At 39.4% G+C, this 25,488-nt stretch overlaps 2 protein-coding genes across 5 annotated transcripts; one reads left to right on the forward strand and one right to left on the reverse strand.

Moving 5' to 3' along the window:
• Positions 1-485: 485 nt before the first annotated feature.
• On the reverse strand, positions 486-2,233 carry spata45 (spermatogenesis associated 45). Of its 4 annotated transcripts, none has more exons than XM_088626335.1 (3): positions 1,587-2,233; positions 1,438-1,482; positions 486-743 (listed from the first exon to the last, which is right to left on the reverse strand). In XM_088626335.1, the coding sequence occupies exons 1-3, from the start codon at positions 1,819-1,821 to the stop codon at positions 724-726; spliced, it is 300 nt and encodes a 99-aa protein (XP_088482461.1). In that variant the 5' UTR covers positions 1,822-2,233; the 3' UTR covers positions 486-723. The 4 variants fall into 4 exon arrangements, with proteins under 4 accessions (XP_088482461.1, XP_088482458.1, XP_088482462.1 ...); XM_088626332.1 differs by having other exon boundaries at positions 1,378-1,482; XM_088626336.1 differs by lacking the exon at positions 1,438-1,482.
• A 1,429-nt stretch (positions 2,234-3,662) lies between these two features.
• On the forward strand, positions 3,663-16,280 carry flvcr1 (FLVCR choline and heme transporter 1). Its single transcript, XM_088626329.1, has 10 exons — positions 3,663-4,741; positions 7,084-7,228; positions 8,678-8,818; positions 9,700-9,767; positions 10,842-10,945; positions 11,746-11,856; positions 13,415-13,520; positions 14,312-14,423; positions 15,060-15,127; positions 16,020-16,280. The coding sequence occupies exons 1-10, from the start codon at positions 4,067-4,069 to the stop codon at positions 16,104-16,106; spliced, it is 1,617 nt and encodes a 538-aa protein (XP_088482455.1). The 5' UTR covers positions 3,663-4,066; the 3' UTR covers positions 16,107-16,280.
• Positions 16,281-25,488: the final 9,208 nt, after the last annotated feature.

Below are 25,488 nucleotides of genomic sequence, written 5' to 3' on the forward strand. Positions count from 1 at the left end.
GAAGAGGTGTTATTGGAACTAATAGGGAGTTTTCACCCTGTGGCCTGTGTGGGTCTTTATGCCCCATAATAATCACAGAGACACTATTCTGTAAAAAAGGCGCCATTCTCCCGATGGGACAACCCAATAAAACTGAGGCTGCAACTCTCTGGTGCCATCAAAATAAACCTGGCCAAATTTACCATCGGCCTTTACCAATCATGGCCTCCTAATAATCACCATCTGTGAATTGGCTTCATCACTCTGTTCTCCTCCCCACTGATAGCTGATGTGTGGTGAGCGTTCTGGCGCACTATGGCTGCCGTTGCATCATCCAGGTGGGGCTGCACATTGGTGGTGGTAGAGGGGAGTCCCCATTACTTGTAAAGCACTCTGAGTGGCGTGTCCAGAAAAGTGCAATATAAGTGTTATTACTATAGACTATAATGATTGCTATTAGATGTACTTTTTTTAGCCTGCAATAATTGGAGACATGATGGAAGACACATGTTTTGCTTGTTTTATTATTATGTCAAATGGCTTATTCTGAAATTTTTACAGCTAGTATACTAATTATATTTTTGATCTGCCATTCCAGTAATACAAATTGCTGTAATTTTTTCCATATGTTTTGGAACATTTTACTCTTGTCCAATACACAATTTAGAAAGTTAAGGATACATAATTTTAAACATTTTCTGTTTCTCGAGCACATCTTGGAAGCTGTAGCTTTACTTGGGAGGGTCACATCAGATGTACCTTATCTGTAAAGATAAAAAATTAAAATTTAAAAGAAAAGTTCTAACTCCATAGCACCATTTGTGTATCAAATATATTGTAAAAAAGTATTTTTATATTTTGAAGGGGCTACACCAATCTGAGGTGTTTCAAAAATATACTGTATCTGTACTTCTTAGAAGAAAACTTAAATCAATTACTGCAAAGTACTTGCGTTTGATTCTATTTTGGGACTTAGGTAATGGTAGAGAACTTAACTTACGTCAGAGGGAATTACGGCTACTTTATTTTTTATTTTTTAATTTTTTTTTTCAATCACGCTTAGTGCTTATAGCTTTTCTTGTACAGTAAGTCCTGCATTCACAAACTTTAAATTCAGTGTTTGGTACTCGTTGTGTAGGATTAAGTTGAGAAGAAAAGTCGTGCAAGATTTACATCATTGATATGTTTTTTTAAGTTTGATTAAGTATTACATGTATGTGTGTTAAAAATCTGTAAGTTATAACTGTTTTTTTACCGCTTACGCTGTGAACCCTTCAGTTGTACAGAAGAGGGGAAAACTAAAATCTGACTTGTCAAGCTCCTTAGCTCCTTATTTCATTTCTCTTTATTTTTTATTTTCTAAATGATCTAATATAGTTGATTTATTGAATGACTTACGTTTTTTGCGTTTTATTTAATTAATACCGAGTCTACATGTTTGTGCTGGGAGTTTTTCACCTTTTAATTTTTGCTGATGTTTTACTGACTTGCAAAAGGTCATATCTAGAAACAAAGACGAAAAAAAAAACAGACATGTCGTTGTGTGAACTGACCAAAAAGTGGTGTAATGTTATGCTGCACGTCGCTCGTAAATCTCCGATTCTTACAGCTCTCGGGGAAGTGTCTTCTCTCCGGGATCTTCGCTGCGTGAGACATCCACGCAGACCGGTCACTGGGGCTGTGCGTGTTGTGGGCATTGAGATCGGAAGTGCACTGTAAATGACAGGCGAAATGTTTCCTCTGCGCTCGCCTCCAGAACCCCTTGCTATCTGCTTCCACCCGACACCACGTCTCTCTCTGCATGTTTAATTCGTACAGAGCCTGCTCCGGATCTTGGGACATCTTGTTTTCGCGTTTGCTTCGCCTGTGTTTTGCCGGAATTGCCGATCACTGTAGCGTAATGAAGAAGTAGCCAGAAAAGCACCGCGATGTTGCCATGGAAGTTGAAACCCGAGTCTATGCGCGTCTATAGCAACCAGAGTAAGACGGATTTGTGGCGCGGGGTTACACTTTAACAGAAAGACTTTCAACCGGTGAAAAGAGTTAAGATTATTTGTGAGGTGATGGTAAACATTCCTTCCTGAAATACATTAAGAAATGGATGAACTAAACATTGTGGTTGTTAATGTAGTCGACAGATGGTCAAAGCCATTTCTGCAAAAATAATTCTAGCGGTGACTACAATAGAAATGTGACTTTCTGTAACATCCATCCGGGTCAGATGTCGGTGACAACATATAATTTAAAATTATCACTTTAATTATCACTTTATTTGGAAGTGTGATTATTTTTTTCTAGAAGATATAAAGATGTGGTTATCAACCAGTTAGGATGCAGGTTTTTACCAGTGTAACATGTGCAAGTACCTATAAAACTATAGAATACTCAAGAAACGCAAAAATAAATATCCCAGCTACAAAAGGGTTAAACAAAAGCATCAGATCATTTGCTTACATTTTAAATACGTGAAGACTGGACATTACAGTAAAAGCCACAGGTTCTCAAGGGAATCCGATCATATTCGTGATATATTAACCACGATTTTATTCAGAAAGTTCCAGAATGTAGTCGTTTTGTTCCAAAGCGCTGCTTAGAATTACATAGTCTATAACATAGACATATTTAAAGAGCTTTTGAAAACTAATGCAACGATTTGTCACAGCATACGTCAACTTCGTCACTGTACAAATTAACAGTACGATGACAGACGTGTTTATTTATTGGCTTTAACCTGTTCAGTGTTTTTAGTTCCTGAAATACCGCCTCTGCTCGTGAGTCATAATTGTGCTACAAGATTTGCATTTGTTTAATTTACAAATAGCTTTCGGGTACCAAAGGTTTCGCTATTACTATTCAAAGTATTTACAGTATGTAAAAAAAGACGTTAAGATGGGTCTTGACAAATAGATTTCCTGCTTCCTGTAAATAACGATACCCCCTACAATTTATTGCAGTGAAGTTGGACATAATAGCTGTCTAGCTGAGTGCCTCTTGAACATTCAGTTTGCTACAGTAGGTACTACGATACTGGGCTAAACTAGGATTAGTGTCGGATAAGAAGAAAAGCATATGGACATTTGTTAGGGCTTCATTAAAGTTAATGCCTGCAGGAGCTTCCATTTTCTGGTTCTTATGTATCTTTTCATACATAAGATGGAACTGTCAACAATATTGTCAGTTGCCTAAAACACATAATTATTTAGGAGTAGCTTTAAACGAGACATTTCCGTATGCTGTGTTATTCAATTGAAAATAGTATTTCATGGGTATCTAATGCTACATAGATCTATAGACAAAACTGGTATTAAGCGAATTAAAAACGCACTTTTTCCATTTTTGCGAAATGAAACTATTAAATGATACAAGTTCTATCATTCTTGGTTTAAATCATTAAATATGAACGTCCGCTTTTCGGATAACTGATTTGAAAGGTGTTGCAATGTATCCATATCCATGCCAGGATCGCCCCTGCTGTATTGGAAGTAATTCGCACATTTCACTTCGAATGCAGTATCTTTATCGGCTCTTTTCCCTCTGCTGTCAGTAGAAGCTCCGCACTCCTCTTTATTTCCATTGGTGGCTTTGCGCATCGGAAGGCCCCGTCTCGCGCAACATTTGGTCGATTGCTGTGCCAATCAGTTTGCAGGCGCTCGTGGACAATAGAGGTAGCAGTTTGGCATCGTGTACAAACCCTCATCGCTTCACTAGCCTGCAATCCTGTTAGTATGTTCGATTACTTTTGAGTGCAGTTTTATATTTTATTTTTTTTTACAGATAAGGTTCTTTAGCTACAGCTGTGCGATATACATCTTACGATGGTCTCGTTTCTAAACAGCCTGAATGTACACTTTTTTATAGTAGGATCCTTAAACTCGATTGTCAGTAGTTATTTTTACATCTAATTAAGAATAAAGTTTTTTTCAAATTTGTATTCGTCTTCGTCAAGGGATGTTCCGTTTACGCGTTTCGTCCTCTTTTTTTCTTTATTTGAATCTGGAAAACGCTTAATAGCAGCAATTCCGATTTTCTGTTTTAGCTCTTTGCGTATCAGGCAGAGAAAAAGTGTGCGCGTTTCTTTTGCATCGTCATGGTGGCAGGCGAGATAATACAGGAGCATCAGCGGCATGGCAGCGCACCTGACGAAAATGACACGGCTACATGCGAGACTCCGAGGGAGAAGACGACATTGGTGTTGAATGAGGACCCGTGTAAGAATACAAATGGGACATTTAAGGTCATCGTAGTGGATGCTAGCGCGTCCGAACAAGAGATACTTCCGGATGAGAAGGAGGCTATGCTTCCCGAACAGGAGAAACCTCTGCAAACCAAACTTTACTGCCGGAGGTTTGCTGTTTTAGCGGTGTTCAGTCTCTATTCCCTGGTCAACGCCTTTCAGTGGATCCAGTACAGCATCATCACCAATATCTTCACCTTCTACTACGACGTCTCGAGCGACAAGATTGACTGGCTGTCAGTGGTCTACATGGTCGCCTATGTGCCTTTAATATTCCCGGCAACGTGGCTGCTGGATAAAAAAGGACTGAAAATCACCGCTCTTTTGGGATCAGGCTTGAACTGCATTGGGGCGTGGGTGAAATGCGCAAGTGTGGGTCCCGACCTGTTCGTGGTGACCATGTGTGCGCAGATTATCTGTTCCATAGCCCAGGTGTTCATCCTCGGACTGCCTTCCAGAATTGCGTCGGTGTGGTTTGGCCCTAAGGAAGTATCAACAGCCTGTGCCACCGCTGTTTTAGGCAACCAGGTTGGTTCAGTATTGCATCATATCTAACTTTTTCTTCAGTGTAGTTCAGGTTAGTAGCTGCGTCAGCATGCGTAGGCTGCAACGGAACAATAGGTTTATTCCATGCTGAAAGGAGAAGAAAGAAAACAACGATGCACACCCTAAGAAGGCTCCACAGCCGAAACGTTGCGTTTTCTTTCTTCTCTTTTCAGCATGGAATGCATCTATTACTTGTTTCTTCAGCGTAGTGTTTCTACCGCACACCGGTGGGGATTTCTGTGAAGTTTGGACATCCCTCGATAAACGCATATTAAAAGGTTTGAAATACATTCTTGTAAAACATAGTATTATTCCATCACAGCAGCCGGACATAATAGCCAACCTTCGCTGTATTTTTTTTTTATTCCTGAAGCTATACATTGTTTAAAAAACAATTTAAAATCTGAATATGCAATAATTTACACTATTGACTGAAGGTCTAGAATATTCCTTTTTAATATTCTAATATTAGGCATGCTTTTTAATTTGATGTGCTGCCCTTTTTATAATAATGAACTTTATTTTATATAGTGCCTTTAAAGGTGGCTTCTCAAAGCGCTTTACAGAATGACAACAACAATAAATGAAAAGAATACACAAGATAAAACATGAGTCTGGATTTGAAGGAGTTTAGAGAAGGTGACTCTCTGATATCCTTGGGCAGAGAGTTCCAGAGCGTGGGGGCATAACAGGAGAAGGCCCTGTCACCCATACAATGTAGACGGGCTTGGGGGACAGTAAGGAGACCAGAATTAGAAGAGCAAAGTTTGCGAGGTGGGGAGTAGGGCGATAATAGTTCAGACAGGTACTGAGGTGCCAAGCCATGCAGAGCCTTGTAGGTGAGCTTGAGGATTTTAAAGTCTACACGGAATTTGACAGGAAGCCAGTGCAAGGACTCCAGGATAGGAGTAATGTGATCATTTGCACTAGACCTGGTCAGCATTCTGGCTGCTGAAGTTTGGACATACTGCAGTTTGTTCAAAGAAGATTTGGATACCCCAGCGAGTACAGCATTACAGTAGTCAATTCGAGAGAACACAAATGTGTTGATCTACTTACTAGCCACAGTTAGTGATAGCATAGGACGTAGTCTAGCGATATTTATGAGGTGAAAAAAAGATGTTTCGACAATATGCTGCACATGTGGATCGAATGTTAAGCCAGAATCTGATATAACCCCAGGTTTTTAGTTATGCTGAAACATTTATTAATTACAACTTGGCTTTTCCCACAGTTTTTTACAGCGCAATACCAAGAATCAGTAGAAAACAGTGCTTTTGGTCCTGCGGCTTACTCATTTAATGTGGTAGCCTGTGAAAGCTCTAGGGATTGTCCTGACTTCTACATCTATCCTGGAGTGAAGCATGTGGATGCTGGAAGCATCACATGGATCAATACAACAACAATTTGAGCAAGTGGACCAGGGTGGGATCTTTAAACACCACCCCAAAGCAAAATGAATACTTAAATACAAGTTCTTCTAATAAAATAACCCTGATTAAAGGCGTAACAGCCATGTTCCAACCAGGATGCAAAGCTACAACCTCCTAGTTACAAGTCCACACCAGAGCTTTAACCTTTGCAACACAACGTCATTTCATACTTAACAGCATTTTCTTCCCCAATTATTATTAAGCTTCAGTTGATGTGTCTAAAAAGACCATCCTTAATTGATTTAGTGGACAGCCTAGATTAATGGGTAAGCTTCTGGACTCATGGCTGACATGCAGACACTGCTGTTTTGTCTCTGGGTGAGGTACTATACTGCAGATGCTCCTGTCTACCCAGATAGTAGATGGGCATTGCTGGGTATAACCTTGCAAAGGACAGGGTCTCTGGTCCAGGGGGAGGGTGTCTCATCTTCACAGCCTGCTTAAAGCAACAGTAACCAGGATAAACTCCGAACTGATGAGCCACTGTGCTCTAGTATGGACTTTGCATTGTGAAAGTGTGGGGTCAAAGTTTTAGGTTTCAGAGACTCTTAGTCCGTGATATCAATATCTAGTTCGATGTAGAAACAATAATAATTTAGAAACATTTTTTAAATGGATCCACTGAAAGTATACAATACTAAGGTAAAGGTTTATAGCCCTTGTTTCTATGGTTTTCATTTTTTACAAACCCGTGTTCTTGTAAAATGTAATTAAGCAATTATTGACTTCATTAGCAAAGAATAAAATAATGTTTTACCACTTATTAAAGATCTCCCTAAAACCCAGAGGTCTGGTGCCCTCTGCTACATAGAGCCCAGTGCTTTATGGTAGTATTAACTGAGGAAGGTCAAACTATCATTCTGTCTTCAGCAGTATATTTTTATTCCCCAGCTTGGCACAGCTATTGGATTTTTACTACCACCAGTCCTGGTACCAAACACAGTGGAGGATAAAAATCTCATGGGCCACAATATCAGCATCATGTTTTATGGTACAGCTGCAGTTTCAACCCTGCTGTTTATTTTAACAGTTTTTGGTAAGTAAATCACATGCTTTTTTCCCATTGAAAGAAGAACTTTAACAAATGTCTACCTAAAACCGCATAGTCATGGTCATAAACTACATAAGTACATAAGAACGGTCACAGATGAGAGGTCATTCATTGCGCCTGGCTCAACTGTTACTTCTGTACTACAAATGTACAAAGGTGATACAGTTGAAATTCTTATCCTCTATGGACAACATTGTAAAAAGTGTGCAAGGTACAGTACTCACTTTTGGTCGGAGATCTGTTGAAAGCTTCAAATTCTATGCCTGTGGTTGTCTTGCAGGGTTTTGTGATTGATTATTATGTCTTGGATAATCAGTCTGCTTTCTGGTCTTAGCAAGTACTGTATAGTTTAGAACTCAAAACAAGTTTCACAAAACAAGTGTTTGATATTGCAGAATTGTGTGCATGGGGATTAAGCCTAAAAACTGCCCTAACTGTGATTTGTTTATAGTTAATTACCAAATTCACATTACTTAATTACTTAGCCTTGTATAAAATTGATGGATATGAATATGAAGATGCTATATATTCCTTCTGATAGTAATAATTAGGTGTCTTTGGGCAAATCACTCATGCTACTCTTTCACAATGAAGTACTATGTAACAGCCTTTTGAAATTGTCATATGTGCCCACTCTGGTGTGTAGATTGCACAGGCTTTAAGGTTCTCTCATTCATGCATAAGGGACAGAATGGCTTATCTTCAGGTTATTGCGAGGGCTTATTGTATAAGTACTGTATAGTCAAACACATAATCCAAGATCTGCTGATTTAAGTCTCCTTACTCTATTGAAGACAAGGATACTCACAGTGGGCCACAGAGCCTACTCTTGTACAACACCACATATGTAGAACTTATTTGCGCAAATTCTACAGTGATTCAACATCTTCCACGGTGAAACAGTAGTTGAAATTCAGTGTTTTTGCTGCTGTTGCCTGGATTACATTTCCTTTTAGGAGATATCAGTTTGACTTTGCTTAAAGACTTTGCATTCACTATATTTTTAAGTATGCAGTTAGTTTTAAATTAGTATTAGTATCATCACCTTGTAGGACGATGGCCTGAAATAAGTATTGTGGTGTCACACAGCAGAGGTTAACTCAGAGTCAAGAGAACTGATTCTTTCTAGCAGCACAGCAGTCAAAACAGACAGGATATGTCTTGTCCAGCCTATTGTACATCTGCCCATTCCAAAATCCCACGTATTTTGTAACTAACAAGAAAATGTACATGAAAATAAAATAAGCCTTCATTATTACGAGCAGAAGCTGTAACAGCAGAGGAATTATTCCTTTATAAAAAGGCTCTTATATGTGATCACAAGGGTGATGATATTGGAAATACCAGTGCAGTGAATCACTATGTCTGTGAAGCAGCATTTGCACATTTCCTGCAGTTTCTTACCAAATCCTTATCTTATTTTTGATTTTATAGTAATTAAAGATAAGCCTCCACTCCCGCCCAGTCAGGCTCAGGCTGTGCTGCCCGACAGTCCTCCTGAAGATTACTCCTACAAGCAGTCTATTGTCAACCTGTTCAAGAACTGTCCCTTTCTGCTCCTGCTTGTCAGCTATGGTGAGTGTTTCCAGTTAATGTCTTAGCTTTAAACTCCTCAACATAAATGTAGCCTTTTCTTTATTACAGGGCTTGGAAAAAGATGTTCCCCGACCGAGATTAACTAGAAATAAATGACCCCAGCTGTAAAAATCTGTATAGTCATTTGTAAAGCTTTTCTGTGGCTCTAGAGTACGTACACATTGCATATCGTTTACTTTGCCTTTGTTTCACATTGATTCACCAAACCCCTTTCTGCTTCAGTCTGCTTTACAGCAATTGCACTCTTCTTCACTACATTTTAGGATGTAGTGCTCTTTTGTCTGGTTTCTTGATAATTATTTTTTGCTCTGCTTTCTTCTTGTCCTGTTATAAATGAAATGCATTTGTCTTTTGTAAGGTTAAGACCAACCTTTGATTTCTTTAAGATAACAGAGCATTTCTTAATGGTTGCATCTGTCATTTGGCAACCTGGTTTTAATGTTCCTTTTCCTCACAGCTTTTGAAATATTAACTTGGGGTTGAAGTAACATGAAAGGAATATGAGATTCACATGGTCTGCTTTTTAGACCTCTACTACCTGTTTTCTTAAGTTCTTCACAGTCATTTGCTATTAATCAGGTTGAAGCATATAGTGCATCCACCTAACAGTATATTTTATTTTGGTCACATTATTAGAACTTATGAGACCTTTTGATGATCATGATCTTTTCTTTATTTTCACATGTTTCGACAAATTGCTTCTTTTGGAATAAAGTAAATTAAGGTTGAAACATTTGGGCAGTAGAACAAACGTAACATGTGTGCCCTTAACAGTCAGCATTATGTAGGAGCACATTTTCAGATTATATCTTAAATGAGGTTACAAAAATGAAAATAACATAACTATTTTTTTGTCTTAGGTATAATGACAGGCTCTTTTTATTCAGTTTCAACACTCCTGAATCAGATGATCATTGCACACTATGAGGTATGTGTGACTCTTTCTGCTGAAATGCTAATTTCCACTTTTATTTGGAACTATTGGAAGCAGTCATGCTTTTCATATCTTTTGTTTTGTACATTTTGTAACATTTGTTTTTTGGTTTTGTAAGATTCATGAAAATGTTTTCCAGTCATCTTAAATCTTTTTTACAGTACTATTCTATTCCTTTCGCATTACACGAGGAAATATTTTGATCATGAGAAGTATTGGGTGGTGTTTGGAAATATTTAAACCTGAATATTTTTCAAGTAGGGAGCTGCGTCAGCATGTGTAGGCTAATGTACAAGTAAAGATTTATTCCATGCTGACAAGAGAAGATATGAAACACAACGTTTTGGCTGTGGAGCCTTTTTTGGGAGTCACACCCAAATAATGCTCCACAGATGAAACATATTTCTTTTCTTCTCTTTTCAGCATGGAATAAGCCTTTACTTGTTTCTGAATATTTATCATATATATTGCATGCACTTCCAAACACTTTTTCAGTCACTCCTAGGGATATTTTGTTTATGTTCAGCACCATGTGGTTACTGTAGAGTGTTCAAAGTTTATGGCAAATACTCAAACCAAGGCAAGCTCAGAAGAAACTGAAATGAGCTGTTAGAAAAACATGGTGAGAGGTCAGCATGGAGTTACTGAGCTAAAGACAAACACATTTGCTCACAGTCTGAGGGATGTTCATTCCTAGTCCAGACTGTCAAACACCTTTAAATCATGGTGAATTGTGCAGAGTTTCCCCACTATGATCGTCTGTAATCCCTCAACATAAAATGACAACTCATCATTCTGTCTTTTCTTGCTGTTAATCGTCTGCATGATGTGGCATGAGAAACCTTTCCAATCAGTGGGATTGAATGAGGATACCTAATTATTATGGTTTTATGTTTACTTTTTGAAATGCAGAAGCCTTGCAATTATAAGTTTTGTATTGGCCACAGTTTCACTAATGCTTTTCTAAGCACATTAACGTGGCATGAGCTCAAAGGCATGCTGTAAGAATGGCTTCTAACTAGGGTGTTGACACCTGCTTATTTATACTAATATGACCACTCCACTTAGGGCGCAGAAGTGAAAGCTGGACAGATTGGGTTAACCCTGGTAGTTGCTGGAATGGTGGGCTCTATCATCTGTGGGCTGTGGCTGGATTACTCTAAAACTTACAAGTATGTACCATTTTACTCCTTTGTTAACAAACAGGATGTGAGGACAATACAGACTACCTTATTTTTCAGATTTCTCTATGAAAGGCATCCCAAATCTACAAGGAGTTATGATTTGGAATAGTTTCATAGAGTGGATTTTGAGAGTTCATGGACTGTCTTACAGTAAGTCATTAATAAGTAGTGCTACAAAAGATAGGATCTGAAATGGGTAGCATGTTTTAGTCAAGTGTCAGGTTCAATTCCAGCATACCTTTACAAATACAGGGCTTTTATGTCTTACGAAATCTGTTATGGATATAAATTACAGAGGCTCAATTTAGTTGTAATGAGCCTTTAATACCTGATCTGTAAGTCTTTATTCTCTCAGGAATTTGGTTTGAACGGGAGGTTTATTATTCTGAAACTAACAAGATCATGTACTGCTTTAACTTTGAAATGAGATTAATAGACTTATTGCCCACACACAATTAATTTTTAACTTTTTAAAAGTTTCGCACATTTCAATGTTTTGCACGTTCTTTGTGTGATGTAACGTCTGAAATCCATAATCAGGGTGCAGGAGTATAGAACATACTCACCAGTCATGTTATTGAAGCTGGTTTCATCATTAATTGTACCTGGCACTTTGCTAAAACAAGCTACCCAACATTTCAGCTGTGGAGCCTACTTCGGGTGTCACAGTCGGTTTCCTTTTTTTCTCTTTTCAGCATGGAATAAACCTATTACTTGTTCCTTTGAAGCCTACACATGCTGATACAGCTACCCACCTGAACTAATGCTGTATTATGTCTGTTTTTCAGACAGACCACCTTAATGGTTTATATCCTGTCCTTCATCTGCATGTTGGTGTTTACCTTCACTCTGGACCTGGGCTACCTGATCGTGGTCTTCATCACAGCTGGAGTCCTTGGGTAAGGCCGTCTGTGACTCGGGCATTTTCTTCAGTGATGAACAAGTGAATACCTTGGACTGTTGCTGTTGGTTCAGCTATTGTACTGGGGCTAGTTCAGCGACAGAAGGTAGAAAGAGTACAAAATGTGAGAAAACGAACTCGTGCGCGGTCATTTTGAATAGACCAGACTCCAAAAGGGATTTCTTTTCCAAGATCTCAAGGGGAGAATTGTGGAATAGTCATTAGAGCTCTGAGCAGAGGTTCAAGTCCCCAACACGGAGTCTGGGGTTACGTCTTTGAGCAAGACGCTAGTGTCTTCTGAAGATATAACTTGCAATGGATCAGTAGTCAAAACACGAGGAGCATCATACTAAGTTTTCAGAAAAGTAGATAGATAGATACTTAATTGATCTCATGAGAGAAATTGCAGTGCAACAGCAGCTTAACACAGCACAGTGTAACGAAATGATACAATAATACAACAATACAAAACAATCAGCACAGTCAGTGAGAAGTGCACTAAGAAGAGTTACTCATAGTCCAGCATATACAAAGAACAAACCAGAACAGTACACAAACATTTGTATGGCACATTATAAATATAAATATATTGCATTCAGTAATGAATGTTAATAATGTATCTTGCCTTATGATCCATGTGGGTCTGTGAATGGTACATCTGGGGTTACACATCTGGACAGGAAGTTACGCGATCAGTTTTGGGATACCAGATTTACAAGTAAGGTGAGACAGGACAGTGCATCATCAGAAACACACTGCTTCGTCCTATCCAATGTACGTGCGAATTGCTACCCTATTCCAGCCAGCCATCTTCTAACCACTCTATCCAATACATTGGCACAAGGGAGCTGGAGCCTATCCCAGCAAGTCACAGGCACATGGCAGAATGCATCCTGGACACCAGTCCATTGCAGGGCACACACAGACACAAACACACACACATAGTCACCAAGGCCAATTTTCACAACAAGGGGAGAACATACAAACTCCACGCAGGTAGCACCTCTGGTCCATAATTGAATCCAGGACCTCAACACTGCAAGGCTGTGCTGTTTTATACTCTAATTCACGTTAATTAAAGTAATAAATCAGCTTAGAAATAGTGACATATTAAAAATGTTGCCTCAGCATTAGTTGTCTGTAACACTGATGCAGGTTGGGGAACAGGTTTATTTTTTACATGAATTTATTTTCTTCCACGTGAGAGGTGTTAGGTCTTGTGATTTTAAAAGAAAACTTTTTCTGGCACATTTACATTTTTTTTTGTTTTTACAAATATTTTACTCTGTTTACCTACACAGTTTGTAATCGCCAAGTTTTTGTTTTAAACGCGACATTTTGGCTACGACCCATGTACTGCCCGAAGATGAGGAGGGACTGCAGACGCACTCCTGCCTGGCGGAAGCATTCATGATGTGCAACCTGTGTGTTGTTATTATGTTATTATGCTATAAAGGCTTCACAACTCTGTAATGAAATGTGAAATGAACAGTATAGCAGGTATCCCATAGGGAATAACAACCATTACTGACTGCTATGGCTTCTTTAATACATAGGTTTTTCATGACTGGCTACCTGCCCTTGGGGTTTGAGTTTGGTGTGGAAATTACATATCCAGAATCAGAAGGAACTTCCTCTGGTCTCCTCAATGCTTTTGCGCAGGTAAATCTTTCAAACTTTTACACTTACAAACAGAGCAGTAAGCTGCAGAATAAACCCTACCTGCAGATGTGTATTTTTTCTGCTGTAAATTTAAAACTTGCCTGATTTATTGGTAAGTCGATTGGCGTAATTTTTAATAGCAGGGCAGTCACAACCTTCTGGTCACTACTTAGAACCAAATGAACACTGAGGCCTAATTGTATGGACAAATGTATTGTAAATTAAGCTAATCCCTTTTAGAAATACTCTTTTTAAATTCTTTTTCTCAAACATTAACTGAACATTATATGAATCTGTAGTTTTTCCCAGAATGCATTACTGAATGCATGTGACTTTCTGTATTAGACCCCAAAAAATAAGATTTCATATTGGTACTGTAGGTAGTACTGAAAATTTAAATTTTCTCATTTCAAAATTTTAAATTTACTATTAGAAATTGCATTACCTTAAAAATCAACAATGCACAACATGCTAGTGACTTTCAAAACGATTTCACTCTATTGATCTTATTGTATGTTGTTTAGGAAAGGTTATTTTCTATAAAAACTTGCATTTGTCAAGCATTATCCCTTCACTGAGATTAATGATGTGTTGTGCATTTAAATAATAAAACCTAATCAGTCTGAATCATGACTTGCTAGAAAACGGAAAAGTGTACACGAGGGACTACCAAGAGTATTTAGAGTGATACTTACATTCCACTATTCAAAGGCTGTGTCTTAGCCAATGTTTTATTCTTAGTCTTATTCTTTCACACATGTTGTCACTGCTACATCATCTTGTCATTCCAGATATTTGGGATCATTTTCACACTTGTACAGGGGAAGCTCACCACAGATTACAGCCCCCTCTTTGGGAATATATTCCTCTGTGTCTGGATCTTCATAGGCATGATTTTAACAGGTTGGTGGCCTTGTTGTGATCTAACTATGAGGGAATCTCACAGACTGTCTGTATTTCAGTCCTCCGTATCCTAATGCCTGCTGACATATCTATTCATTACATTCATTCATGACATGACATTACTTTCAAAATGTGTTGGAATGCACCAGATAAATGATACAATTATTAATAATATAAAATATATAGAATATACAATTATTAGTGTATGATAACCAAAATGCATTGATGGGGATTTCACAATCCACTATTCTAATTTTCAGTTTTGTATTACTGTTCACTATTAATGAATATTTTTGGTGTTTGAATTTAACAAAAATTGCAATGTTTTTTAAATGTTTTGAAGAAGCAAGAATATAAATCAAAAGGAGTTTGTATGAATGGGAACTAATTATTCACATTGCAGTTTGGGGAGCGGAAAAATGCTGCATTTCTTTCTGTTGCGCATGTTTTGAGCGGTGCCTGAAACCATCTGCATAACCACGAAGATATCTTCCTTCACCACTGACTTCTCGATGCTTAATTGGAATGAGACGGAGAACAGGATTCTGAGAATATTTGCTTTCTTGACACAATTTGCTTTTAACAGTTCTTCATACTGACGTGATTAAGCTTTTAATTAATTCCTTTCTTTTCCAGCCTTAATAAAATCTGAACTGAAACGGCACAACGTCAATATAGGAATTGGCAACAAATCTCTTCAAAGTGTAAGTCATGTGACATCTCTCCTTAGTCATCACAACCAATGTGAGCTATCAACCAAAAAAGTTTTTTAGTACTACTTTTTTGGTGTATCACAGCTCATTTAACTTCCATGCAATTTATACGGTAGAATACAATTCTGTACCTTGTATTGTATCTCTATAAGATAAGAGATAAGATCACTTTATTGCCCACATACAATATCTTGTATAAGGAATTTGTCTTTTCACATACCCCAACTTGCTCTCCATGAGACACACAGACAGGGAGAGAAGCTTGGGGTCAGAGTGCAGGGTCAGCCATTTATACGGCAGCCCTGGAGCAGTTGGGTTTACACGCCCAGGGGCCCGACGGAGGAGGATTCCTCTGCCAGCCATGGGATATGAACCGGCAACCTTTCAGCCACAGGTGCAGATCCTTAGAAACAGAGCCACCTCACCGCTGTATATACAGTTTATATCCATATGTATTCTAATTTGAAGATAAACAAAAAATTGGGTGGCATTACATGTTATTGCTTAGAACTGCATAAAGTTCGCTGAATTCCCAGAGAGGTCTGGCAGTCAAATGTGTTCACGTCATTATTGATCATTTATACAGAATAATATGTCGTCCAATTAAAGAGTGGCATTTCTTGGTTACCTTTCAGACCATAAATGTTACATATAAATAAATAAACTGATGTTTAGATCATTCACACTCTTTCATTGTTAAGAGGTCCAGTGAAAGAGATAGAACTGCAGGTTGTTTTCAGACATTGTTCTGGAAGTAGAGCTGGGTATTTTAATTGGGGAAACAAAGAGATGGCAGTGCATTCACGTGAAATATCAGGGCATATTTTTTCATTAGGAAATGAAAGATTTCTGCCTTTAATGTCCTCTGCTTATTTTCCTGAAGGTTCCAACTGAGTGCCCTTGTGACCAATCAGCTAATGGCATCATGGTAAATTCTTCACCGGACATCTCTTGCGAGACCTCTCTCTGAATCCCAGGAGACACAGCAAGCGGTGCCATAGGAAAGTGGATCAGATCTGACTTACTAAAAAACTTGCCTGAGGTTACTTGAAGTTCTTTTTAAAAATGTTAATTTATATTACTGTACTGTTTCTTTGAGAATAAACATTGTGTCTAAAATTATTTTGGGCAACGGAGGAGACGATTTGCACTGCCTCTTGGGAAATTGATTCTTGGTTTAGTTAGGTCTAAAGTCCTGTCTTTTTATTATTTGCTTGTTTGTTGCAGTCTGTTTAAGTATGCAGAGAGATGCGTTTATTTAATGTTAAGCTGCTGATGAGTACTTGTCACTGTTAAGGACTGACAGGTGTCTTGATGAGAGGGGTGATGAAGAGAACCAGACATAGAAAGTTTCCTGAGAAGAAAGAGTGATAATATTCAAACAGGAGTATTTTAGAGAATCAGAGATGTCTGCTAATTTTATTGATCTGTAACAGTTAAAAAAGTACAAATAGGGCTTATTTTTTCCAGTGTTATGAACTGTCCCTTTGAAATTATTGATTTGGTTTATTAATTAAACCACAAAAATCTGGTAAACAAAGTTAGTTGCTCTTAAGTTAAGTTTTAATTGAACTGCTAATTGTTGGAATGCAGGTAACAGATGCTGTTGATCACTCAATCCAATTGACTTTAGATTTCATTCCTTCAGGAGCCTAATATATCCTACAGGTTGTTTGCTGCAGGAGCGGCACAGTGGAATGTTGGATTGCACTACCGTCTCATAGCTCTTGGGTCCTGGGTTTGATATCAGCCTGGGGCATGCTCTGTGTGGAGCTCATATGTTCTCCTATTAGTTATGTGTGATTTCTACCACTGCTACAGTATGTCTCCCAGAGACACGTTGATTGGATTAACGGATTGTCCTGTGTGTTTTTCCTGCTGTGGATGTAGATTCCACAAGTGGAAACTGCATGGAAGTGCATTTAAAATTGAGAGCAGGAGACACCTCTGTGTGCAAAGGGTTGTGGTAGTACAGAACATGCTACCAGCCTTGTTGTTGCCAAACAACATTGTATTTCTTCAAGAAGGAACTGAATGAGTTTCTTGGCCTCACTTGATACTAGCTTCCAAGTGGGCTTGATGACCTCTTTTCATGTGTAACTGAGAACTGGAACTCCCCTGGAGTCCCATCCATTATCATGCCTTGCACAAACTGTTTGCAGGGTGAGGCTCAGGCTCACCATAACCCTATATTGGACTAAAACGGTATTGAAAAAGGGTTTATATTAGCTGACATTTTCCGTATTACTAATACGGAATGTTGTTTTTTTATGTCTACAACAGAAAGTATTTGTTATTTAATCTATAAGATTTAGTTAATTTAAGCACTTTTTGAACAGGGGACCATCTCACAAACTTAATTTCATGACAGAACAACAGGGTATGTGTTCTCCATCTGAATATCACAAATACCACCTTTAAAAGTTTAATGATTTGCTGGAACTAAGCATTGAAAACCTTTTCTCTTAATTAAGATGGAGAGAAAATTTAAAAAACACTGATTGTTGTTTAAAGTGATATACATGGTTGAAACATAGATTCCAAAAACTAGACGCACTAAGTACAGCATATTCCTTGTGCTCTATAAAGACTTAATCATAAATTAATTGGAACTAAAATTAAATATATATATTTACATTAACTTTCACTGTGATAACCTAAAGAGTTTTCACCTTAACAATTTGCACCTGTTCCAAAGTCAACCTTAGTTCTGTTGCCCTTTACAAAATGCATTGTTAGTCAAAACAACAGTGTGGGATATTAACTAGGGATCTGGACTTATAACTAAAAAGTCTGGGAGTCCAGTGTACTTGTGTGCCCTGGAGAAAGGTTCTGCATCTGTTGCTCCAGTAATATTATTTGCTATATAAATGGGTACATAGAATTTATTTTGTATAAAATTGTTGGCCAGATAACTTAATAATGGTAGTTCTGGGTTTAAGATTTTTTTTCTATATGGTACCTCATGTGAGGATGACATTTGTTCAAATTATAAAGGAATGGAGAAGGATTTTATTTTATCTATGAAGTTTTTGTCATTTTTAAAATCATTGTATAAAAATGAAATCAGTTTTATCCCTTCACGAATTTCCATCCTCCGTGTTCTACCCACTCAGTGAGGGTAAGGGTCACACTGGTAACAGGCTAAGCAGGGCAGACAAGACTTCCCTTTCCCCTGTAACAGTTTCCAGCTCATCCTGGGGGACTCCCAGTGGGCCGTGCCTGTTACACCTCCAGCAGGGGGGCCTGGGGGGTATTCTTCACCAGATGTCTGAACCATCTCATCTCCTCTTTTCGATCCGGAGGAACAATGATTCTATTCCTACGTCCTCTCGGATTGCCGAGTGCTTCACCCCGTCACAGAGAATAAGCCCAGCAGCCCCACGGAGAAAACTCATTTCTGCTGCTTGTGCCCACAATTTCATTTTTTCAGTCACTACCCAAAGCACGTGATAGACGAAGATGGGAATCTAGATCAACAGGAAAACTGAGAGCTTCATCCGAAAATTGAGTTCCGACTTCACCACCATGGTCAGGACAGCATCTGCATTAACAAGACCCTGAGGTACTTAAACTCCATCACCTGGGGCAGCAGTTCCCCTCTCGCCTGGAGAGAGCAGGTTCTCTTTTCCAGGAGAGAGCCATGACCTCGGATTTAGGGGTGCCGACCTTCATCCCGACCATGTCACATTTGTCTCGGACGTCTCCATTGCACTATGGAGATCACAGTCAGACAAGACAAAGAGGGTAACATAATTGGAAAACAGCGGAGATGCAACCCTCAGTTTCCCAGACTGGATTCACTCCAAATCTTGGCCGAGCTTTCATATTCTGTCTATGGAACTCATGAACAGGACAGGAGCCTTTGGTGGAGTCTGACACTCACCTTGAGCGCCAAGAATGCAGACACACCCTTCGCTCCACAAATACAGGGACTGGACTGGTCTCAATGTCCCCATTATCCCCTGGGATAGAGGAGATGCTGTTCTGGAGTTGGGAGTTGAACTCATTCCGCCCAGAGGCATCTGACAGGCATTCCCATGACACCCTCACTTCCTGTTTGAGAGTCCCAGGTCTGTCCAGCTGACACCCTGTCCAGTTGACAGCTCTGCCCCTCTGTTTACCTATATTTTCCAGAACATATGTCATCGATCTCTGAGCTATGACCCAATGTGCTCAGGTACCAAGTACACTTCTAAACACCATGTGTTGAAGCATAGTGTTCATTATGGACAGTCCATGACTATCACAGTCCGGTAACAATTCACTGCTCAGGTTTGGATCAAGGAGGCTGTTCCTCCCAATCACTCCCATCCGGCTCTCTCCATCATTCCCCACGTGAGAGTTGAAATCTCCCAGCAGGACTACCCCTCCTGGGATCGTGACCTTGACGTGGTGGAGGGGTTTGAGTGCCCCCGGGAGCCTTAGAGCTATGTTGTTGGGAGCTTTGCATTCCTGGTAGGGTTACCCTTGGCAAACTGGTCTAAGGTGAGGGGCCAGACAAAGAACGGTCCATAGACTCCTGTAATGGATCCATTAAGAACTGAGAGAACCAGATCAGAGACACCGGAATCCACTCCTGGAGTCAGGCCTGAGGGTTGTTTTCGGTGGCGAGCGCCTGGTGGCCAGGCCATCCACATAACCTGGACGCGCTGAGCTTGACATGGCCACATGTCAAAGGATGAGAGTCTATGGCAAAGGCAAAGGATGAGAGTCGAGTGACAGACATGAGCGAGACAGATCTGAATGGACAAGACCTTGGCAGTGGAAACTGGCTCTTGAGACTTGAAGCAGGTGTGAGAGGTTAAAAAGCACCGACTAGATACAGTCAGTCTTACTTCAACGCACAGTGTGGATTCTGGAACCAGGCTTCCCAAATTTGTCTGTAGTCCCTTCAGCAATCTTCTAAATAAATTAGCCATTCATGGAAAGGGAAAGGATTGTACCTTTGTTCTTACTTTCCTTTATTCTTTAACATTTGCCTGACTGTTCAGCACAGTGGTACATTGGTTAGCACTGCTGCCTCGCAGCTCTGTGGCCCTGGGTTCAATTACGCACCTGGCATGCTATCTGCGTGGACTTTGCATGGAGTGGACTGCATGGAGTCTCCCCGTGTTCACGTGGATTTCTTCCAGGTGCTCTAGTTTCCTCTCAAATTCCACGGCAAAATGTGCTGTAGTGCGAGTGTGTGAGTGTCTGTGTCTGCCCTGTGATGGACTGTCATGCTTTCCTGGGTGTACGCTTCCTTGAACACATTGCCTGCCGAGATAGGCTCCGGCTCCCCCGTGACCCTACATTGGATGAAATGGTTAGAAAACGGAAAGATGGATTTGTATGGTTTAGAGGTCAACACTCAAATTTCCCGCTGCTAATAAAATGCTTAATGTACTTTTTGTGTCCAGGATTTATTTGTGTGAAAGACAAAGGACAGTTTGCAACTGCAAAAGAAGAGCTCATGTGTTTTCAATGCCTAATCCTTGAAAGCGATTTTGTAAGAAAGTCTGTTCAGTGTAAACATATGACAATGCAATTCCCCAGTAACACACCTTGTGTCTGTGCTGACCATGCTGCCCTTTATAGAAAAATGTCTAAACTTCATGTCTAAACGTCTTTGCTACAGTTAGCATTAAAGGAACTTAATGGTGTCTTTTTATCTAATGCACAGCATTTTTAACTATTGTCAGCAGACAGACTACAATGCAGACAAAAACTTCAACTTCTACATTTTGTTAAATCAGGATTGGACTATGCATAGGTGAGGTGAATAATAATGTTACATTGTATCTGATACTGCTGTGCAAAAGTCTTGAACATTTTGTATTATAATGCCAATTTCACTCAGGGCCATGTATTCAAAATGTAGGTGCTTAAATTGATATGAATTCCTGATTTGCCTTATTTTGGCAGAATCACATTTCATGGATATTTTCTACTAAAAGTGTATGCATTTTGTTTGGAGCCAACAGTTAATCCTGGGAGTATAGCATTTTGTAGTATACAATAACCCTTAATAATTTATGTTAATAATGAAAACCACTTGACATTAGTCATTTAGATTTCTTTGTCAGATGGAGTGCATTAACTACTGCAGCACTTCACATTGGCTCTGTAATTGAAGATCGCTGACAAGCTTGGTTTTGTCTCACTGAAACTATGCTGTGTTTGTAACAGTCAAATGCGTTATAAAAGTAGAAACTTGTATGTACATTACAAATATTGTAGGTCCTGACTGAGTCTTCTAGGACTTTTGCACAGCAGTGTATATGCTGTAAAAATAGGCCATAGTGGCCTAATAATATTTTCATTGTTGCTTTGCCTTTTAATTTCTAGCAGATGTTTATCATTGGATAGAAAAAATACTGTAACTACAGTAATTTTAATCGAGCCCAGTCTTTGATATTGTAATAAAATGTTGTGTGACAGTCTTCCATATGTGCTTTACAATTGCTTTGATTCCAAGTCAGGAAATTTCAGTTAGTGAGTGGGTCAAAGTTTTGATTTAGCCATCACGTTTTGCAAAACTTCCCTCTAAACAGGTGGCTTGTGAGGACAGAGCACATTGGAATCACAACAAACAACAATGATATTGTGCACTTAGACTGAATTTAGCAGAATCTTCTGTTCCCAAGAAACAGAGACTTGCTCTATGCCAGCTGCCCCGTCTGTGCCTTTATATACTGAAGTAGTCTAAATTAACCCCATTTAAAATTGTAGCACTTAGCCCAAGTACCTAATGAATCAATCAAACTTTATGTGAACCTACAAACAATTGAGGCTCCAATAATCTCTAGTGACCTCAATCAGTAACTCGGGGCAGGGAATCTGGGGGGATCATTGTGTGGTACAGAACAGAGCTCAGTCAGTCCATACAGCCCCTGAAGAGAGGAGAGTCATGTGTTGGGCTCAAAATCAATAGAGATGTCCTTCTGCACAGAATATGAAGTTTTTCTGTGTGTGGTCTACATTCCATTGGCAGAATCACCTACAGTGAGGGAATTCTCCACAGTCTGTATCTGTCATGCCCAGTGCCAGGGAAATGTGCTGCTCTATGGTAACCTCAGGGCACAAACAGGCATGCTGCCAGAATGTAGGAAATGCATATATTTGGACAATCCACTCTGTACCTCTCACCAATCACTTTACACAAGGTGCAGCCAACACAGTGAAATCATCAAGACTGGGCTTGAGCTCTGTCAAAGGCTGAGTCTGTACATCATCACTACCTGGACCAGTGGGGACTCTTTGGGAAGTTTCACTTCCCAAAGTGTGGTAGACAATGTTGTCACTGACCTGGACTCCTCCTTTATTAGTGTCTTATCTGTCAGGACACAAACTCCTCTCTCTGAACACAGATCACACTGTATATCAGGAGAACACGCCAGCAAAAAGACATACTGACACAGCCCAACAGTTTGGTAGGAGGCTGATCTGAATTTTACGCTGTATACTGCACTCAGTAAGGATCACATTTGCACCATACACACTCTTATAAACAAACGTCCACCAAAAAAAAACATTTGCCTGCCTTATTGATTAAAAAAAAACACTTGATTCAATTTGGCGCAAAACACTATTTTACAGACTTCTTCAAAGTGGTGTAGGAGGAAAGGTTTAAGACCTAATTAAGTCAATGTACTCAGAGAACAGATGCACTGTAAAAATCGGAAAGATAGTTCTTCACTCAGGGTCATGAGGTGAGATCAGGCTACACTCGGAGTCCAACATTGTTCAATTTCTAAATCAATGAACTAGCAGAGGTGTTGCAACAGTCTGCAGTGCCTGGCCTCACGCTACAGACTGCTGCACACAGGCCTACACGACACACAGATCATGTTCCTGCTCTACCCTGATGACCCGGTCCTGCTGTTGTTGCCCTCATAACAGAACAGGGGCAGCAGCAGAGCCTGGTACTGCTGGAGTAGTCCAGTCAAGCCTGGGCTCTGACAGGCAAATGTGGACAAAACCGGAATCATTGTTTTCCAGAAGAAAGTTGGATCTCAGGGGAACAGGTTGTACTTCACATTGAACAACTCTACATTGGAACACACAATGAGGGAATTTTGACCTCAGAGTGAGGGCACTGAAAGAGAAGGTTGTAAATATTTGAAAGTATAATCCAACCCCTTACCCTATATGGCAGTGAAGTGTGAGGTCTAGCCACAAACCAGGATTACACTAAATGAGACAAACATCCCATATAAGCCCTGCACATAGAGTTCTTTAAAAAATTTGCTCCATGTGCAAACAAAAAACACCAAACAATTCTTGCAGGTCCAAATTGGTTAAAAACCTTTTGCGTACAGAAAAGAGCAATTAAATATTGGTTATGCCTAAAGACATTAACCAAAACTCCTGTCACCACAAAGCCCTGCTGAGCCAAGACCTGAGCCCAGAGAAAAGCCCCCTCAGCCAGAAGCTCCTGAAGCTGACTGGCACCAACCAACCTCAGAAAAGAACATTTAAAACAACACAAATCAAAATAAAAAAACAAGCACAAACCAAATAACACTTCCTTACCCACTAAGACACACACACAAGCACAACACAAACTGGAACACTAAAGGACCCTAAAAACAAAATACATATTAGCTATCTATCTGACTATCAAAGAGAAACAGAACCTAAGAAATTACAGGCTCAGTGACCACTGCCTGGCCATTGAAACTGGGCGACACAGGCAGACCTGGCAGCCCAGAGAGGACAGGCTGCACTCCCACTCCCAGCAGGATGAAACAGAGATTGAGAGGCACTCTGCTACATTACGAGAAGCTCTGAAATCATTCTTTACTAAAATAACAAATCTAATCCCAGAATTCACACACCCACCACAGTCACAACAGCTTCCAATCCCACTGGGAGAGGGGGAGGACACTCAATATGTAATCTCCTGTCTCTACCTGAAGCACACTGAGTGAGCCCGTTTTTGTGATGTATGTAAATGTCCAATGAGATGTTTTCTATTATAAATGTCTGTACATATCATGTTGATTGTATATGCTTTGGCAAAACTCTAATGCATGGGTCAAGCCAATAAAGCTCTTTGAATTGAATGACGTCAACGGAAACTACTCTCCTCTCTGCAGCTGGCCTGTTCTAATTAAGATCTAATTATTTTAAAGTATTTTATACTTGCTGAACTTTACATTTAGGTACATTTATTTTGATTTTGTTTTTGTTTGTTACAAAAAGAAATATCCACTCTGTGAAGAAAGGACACCATCTGAAATAATCCTGTTTTGAGGCCTGTATCAGTGGCTGGACATTATGGTGGCTGCACTTATTTTGAGTAATGAGGTCAGTGCCGCTCCAAAGCTGACAGCCTACTTGAGTTGAGGGTCTGCAAGTGACATACAGTGTGAGACCTCGCATTACTGAATAAAACTGGTGCAGTCACTTGCTAACACAGTTTGAGCCAACAATAAAATTTAAAACGAGGTGTTTTAATTCATGCTTGTCCAACTTCAATGTATCCTACAACATAAAAGTGTAAAAAACGTTTGATATGGGACTACACAAATGTATTAACTGAGTTCTGTAACAAAACAAAATGATATTTCTGGACATTTAATTGTTGATGATGACTGCTCATCAGGCACATTTCATAAAAATTTTTTTGTTATGTTTACACTCTCCCCCCTTTACTCCAGTCACGGTTATTGTAAACCCAGCAGGGAAAATGCTGGGTTTAAAATGTACAGCTCAAAAGAATGGCGTGTGTAGTCCTACACTGCAAATTATATTCACTATAATTTTCTATGCCCAGCTGCTGTAATCCACAATTAGAACAGTTGTATTTTTATACTTCGAGTAATTCTGAGATTAGAAAAAGTAACCACCGCCTACTCCCACTGCTGCTGCTGGTACAACTAACGCTTCCTCGCTGGTATTATGAACTAAGATCTTTTGGACTATTTGGTCATGAATTTTGTTTCCCCAACACTGCCCTCCTGTGGTTATGTATTGAAACTACTGGTAGACATAAAGAGACTTAAATTACCTACAACACATTCAAACCAGAAAAAAACTAGAATATACATCATAGAACTCTCAAAAAACTAAAGTGGATCTAGAAAACAACACAATAAGTCAAGGAATGATCCCTGAAAAGCTAATCAGATTAATTAGAACTAATTTCATATTATTGTTTTCTGTGGTAATACAATTCAATTGAAGCTTTATTATCCCCTGGGGGAAATTAGTTCTGAGACAGCCCAGCACAACAATACAAAAACATCACCAACAGAGAATTCATGACAACAGAGTTTCAGGAGATAAGATAGTTAATGTTACATTGTTTGAGAGTGGGAATGAAAGATTTCCTGAATGTTACTGTTACACCTGGCGACATAGGC

This window comes from Lepisosteus platostomus, chromosome 3 (assembly GCF_059453375.1).
Source record: "Lepisosteus platostomus isolate fLepPlt1 chromosome 3, fLepPlt1.hap1, whole genome shotgun sequence".
NCBI classification, from domain to species: Eukaryota; Metazoa; Chordata; class Actinopteri; order Semionotiformes; family Lepisosteidae; genus Lepisosteus; species Lepisosteus platostomus.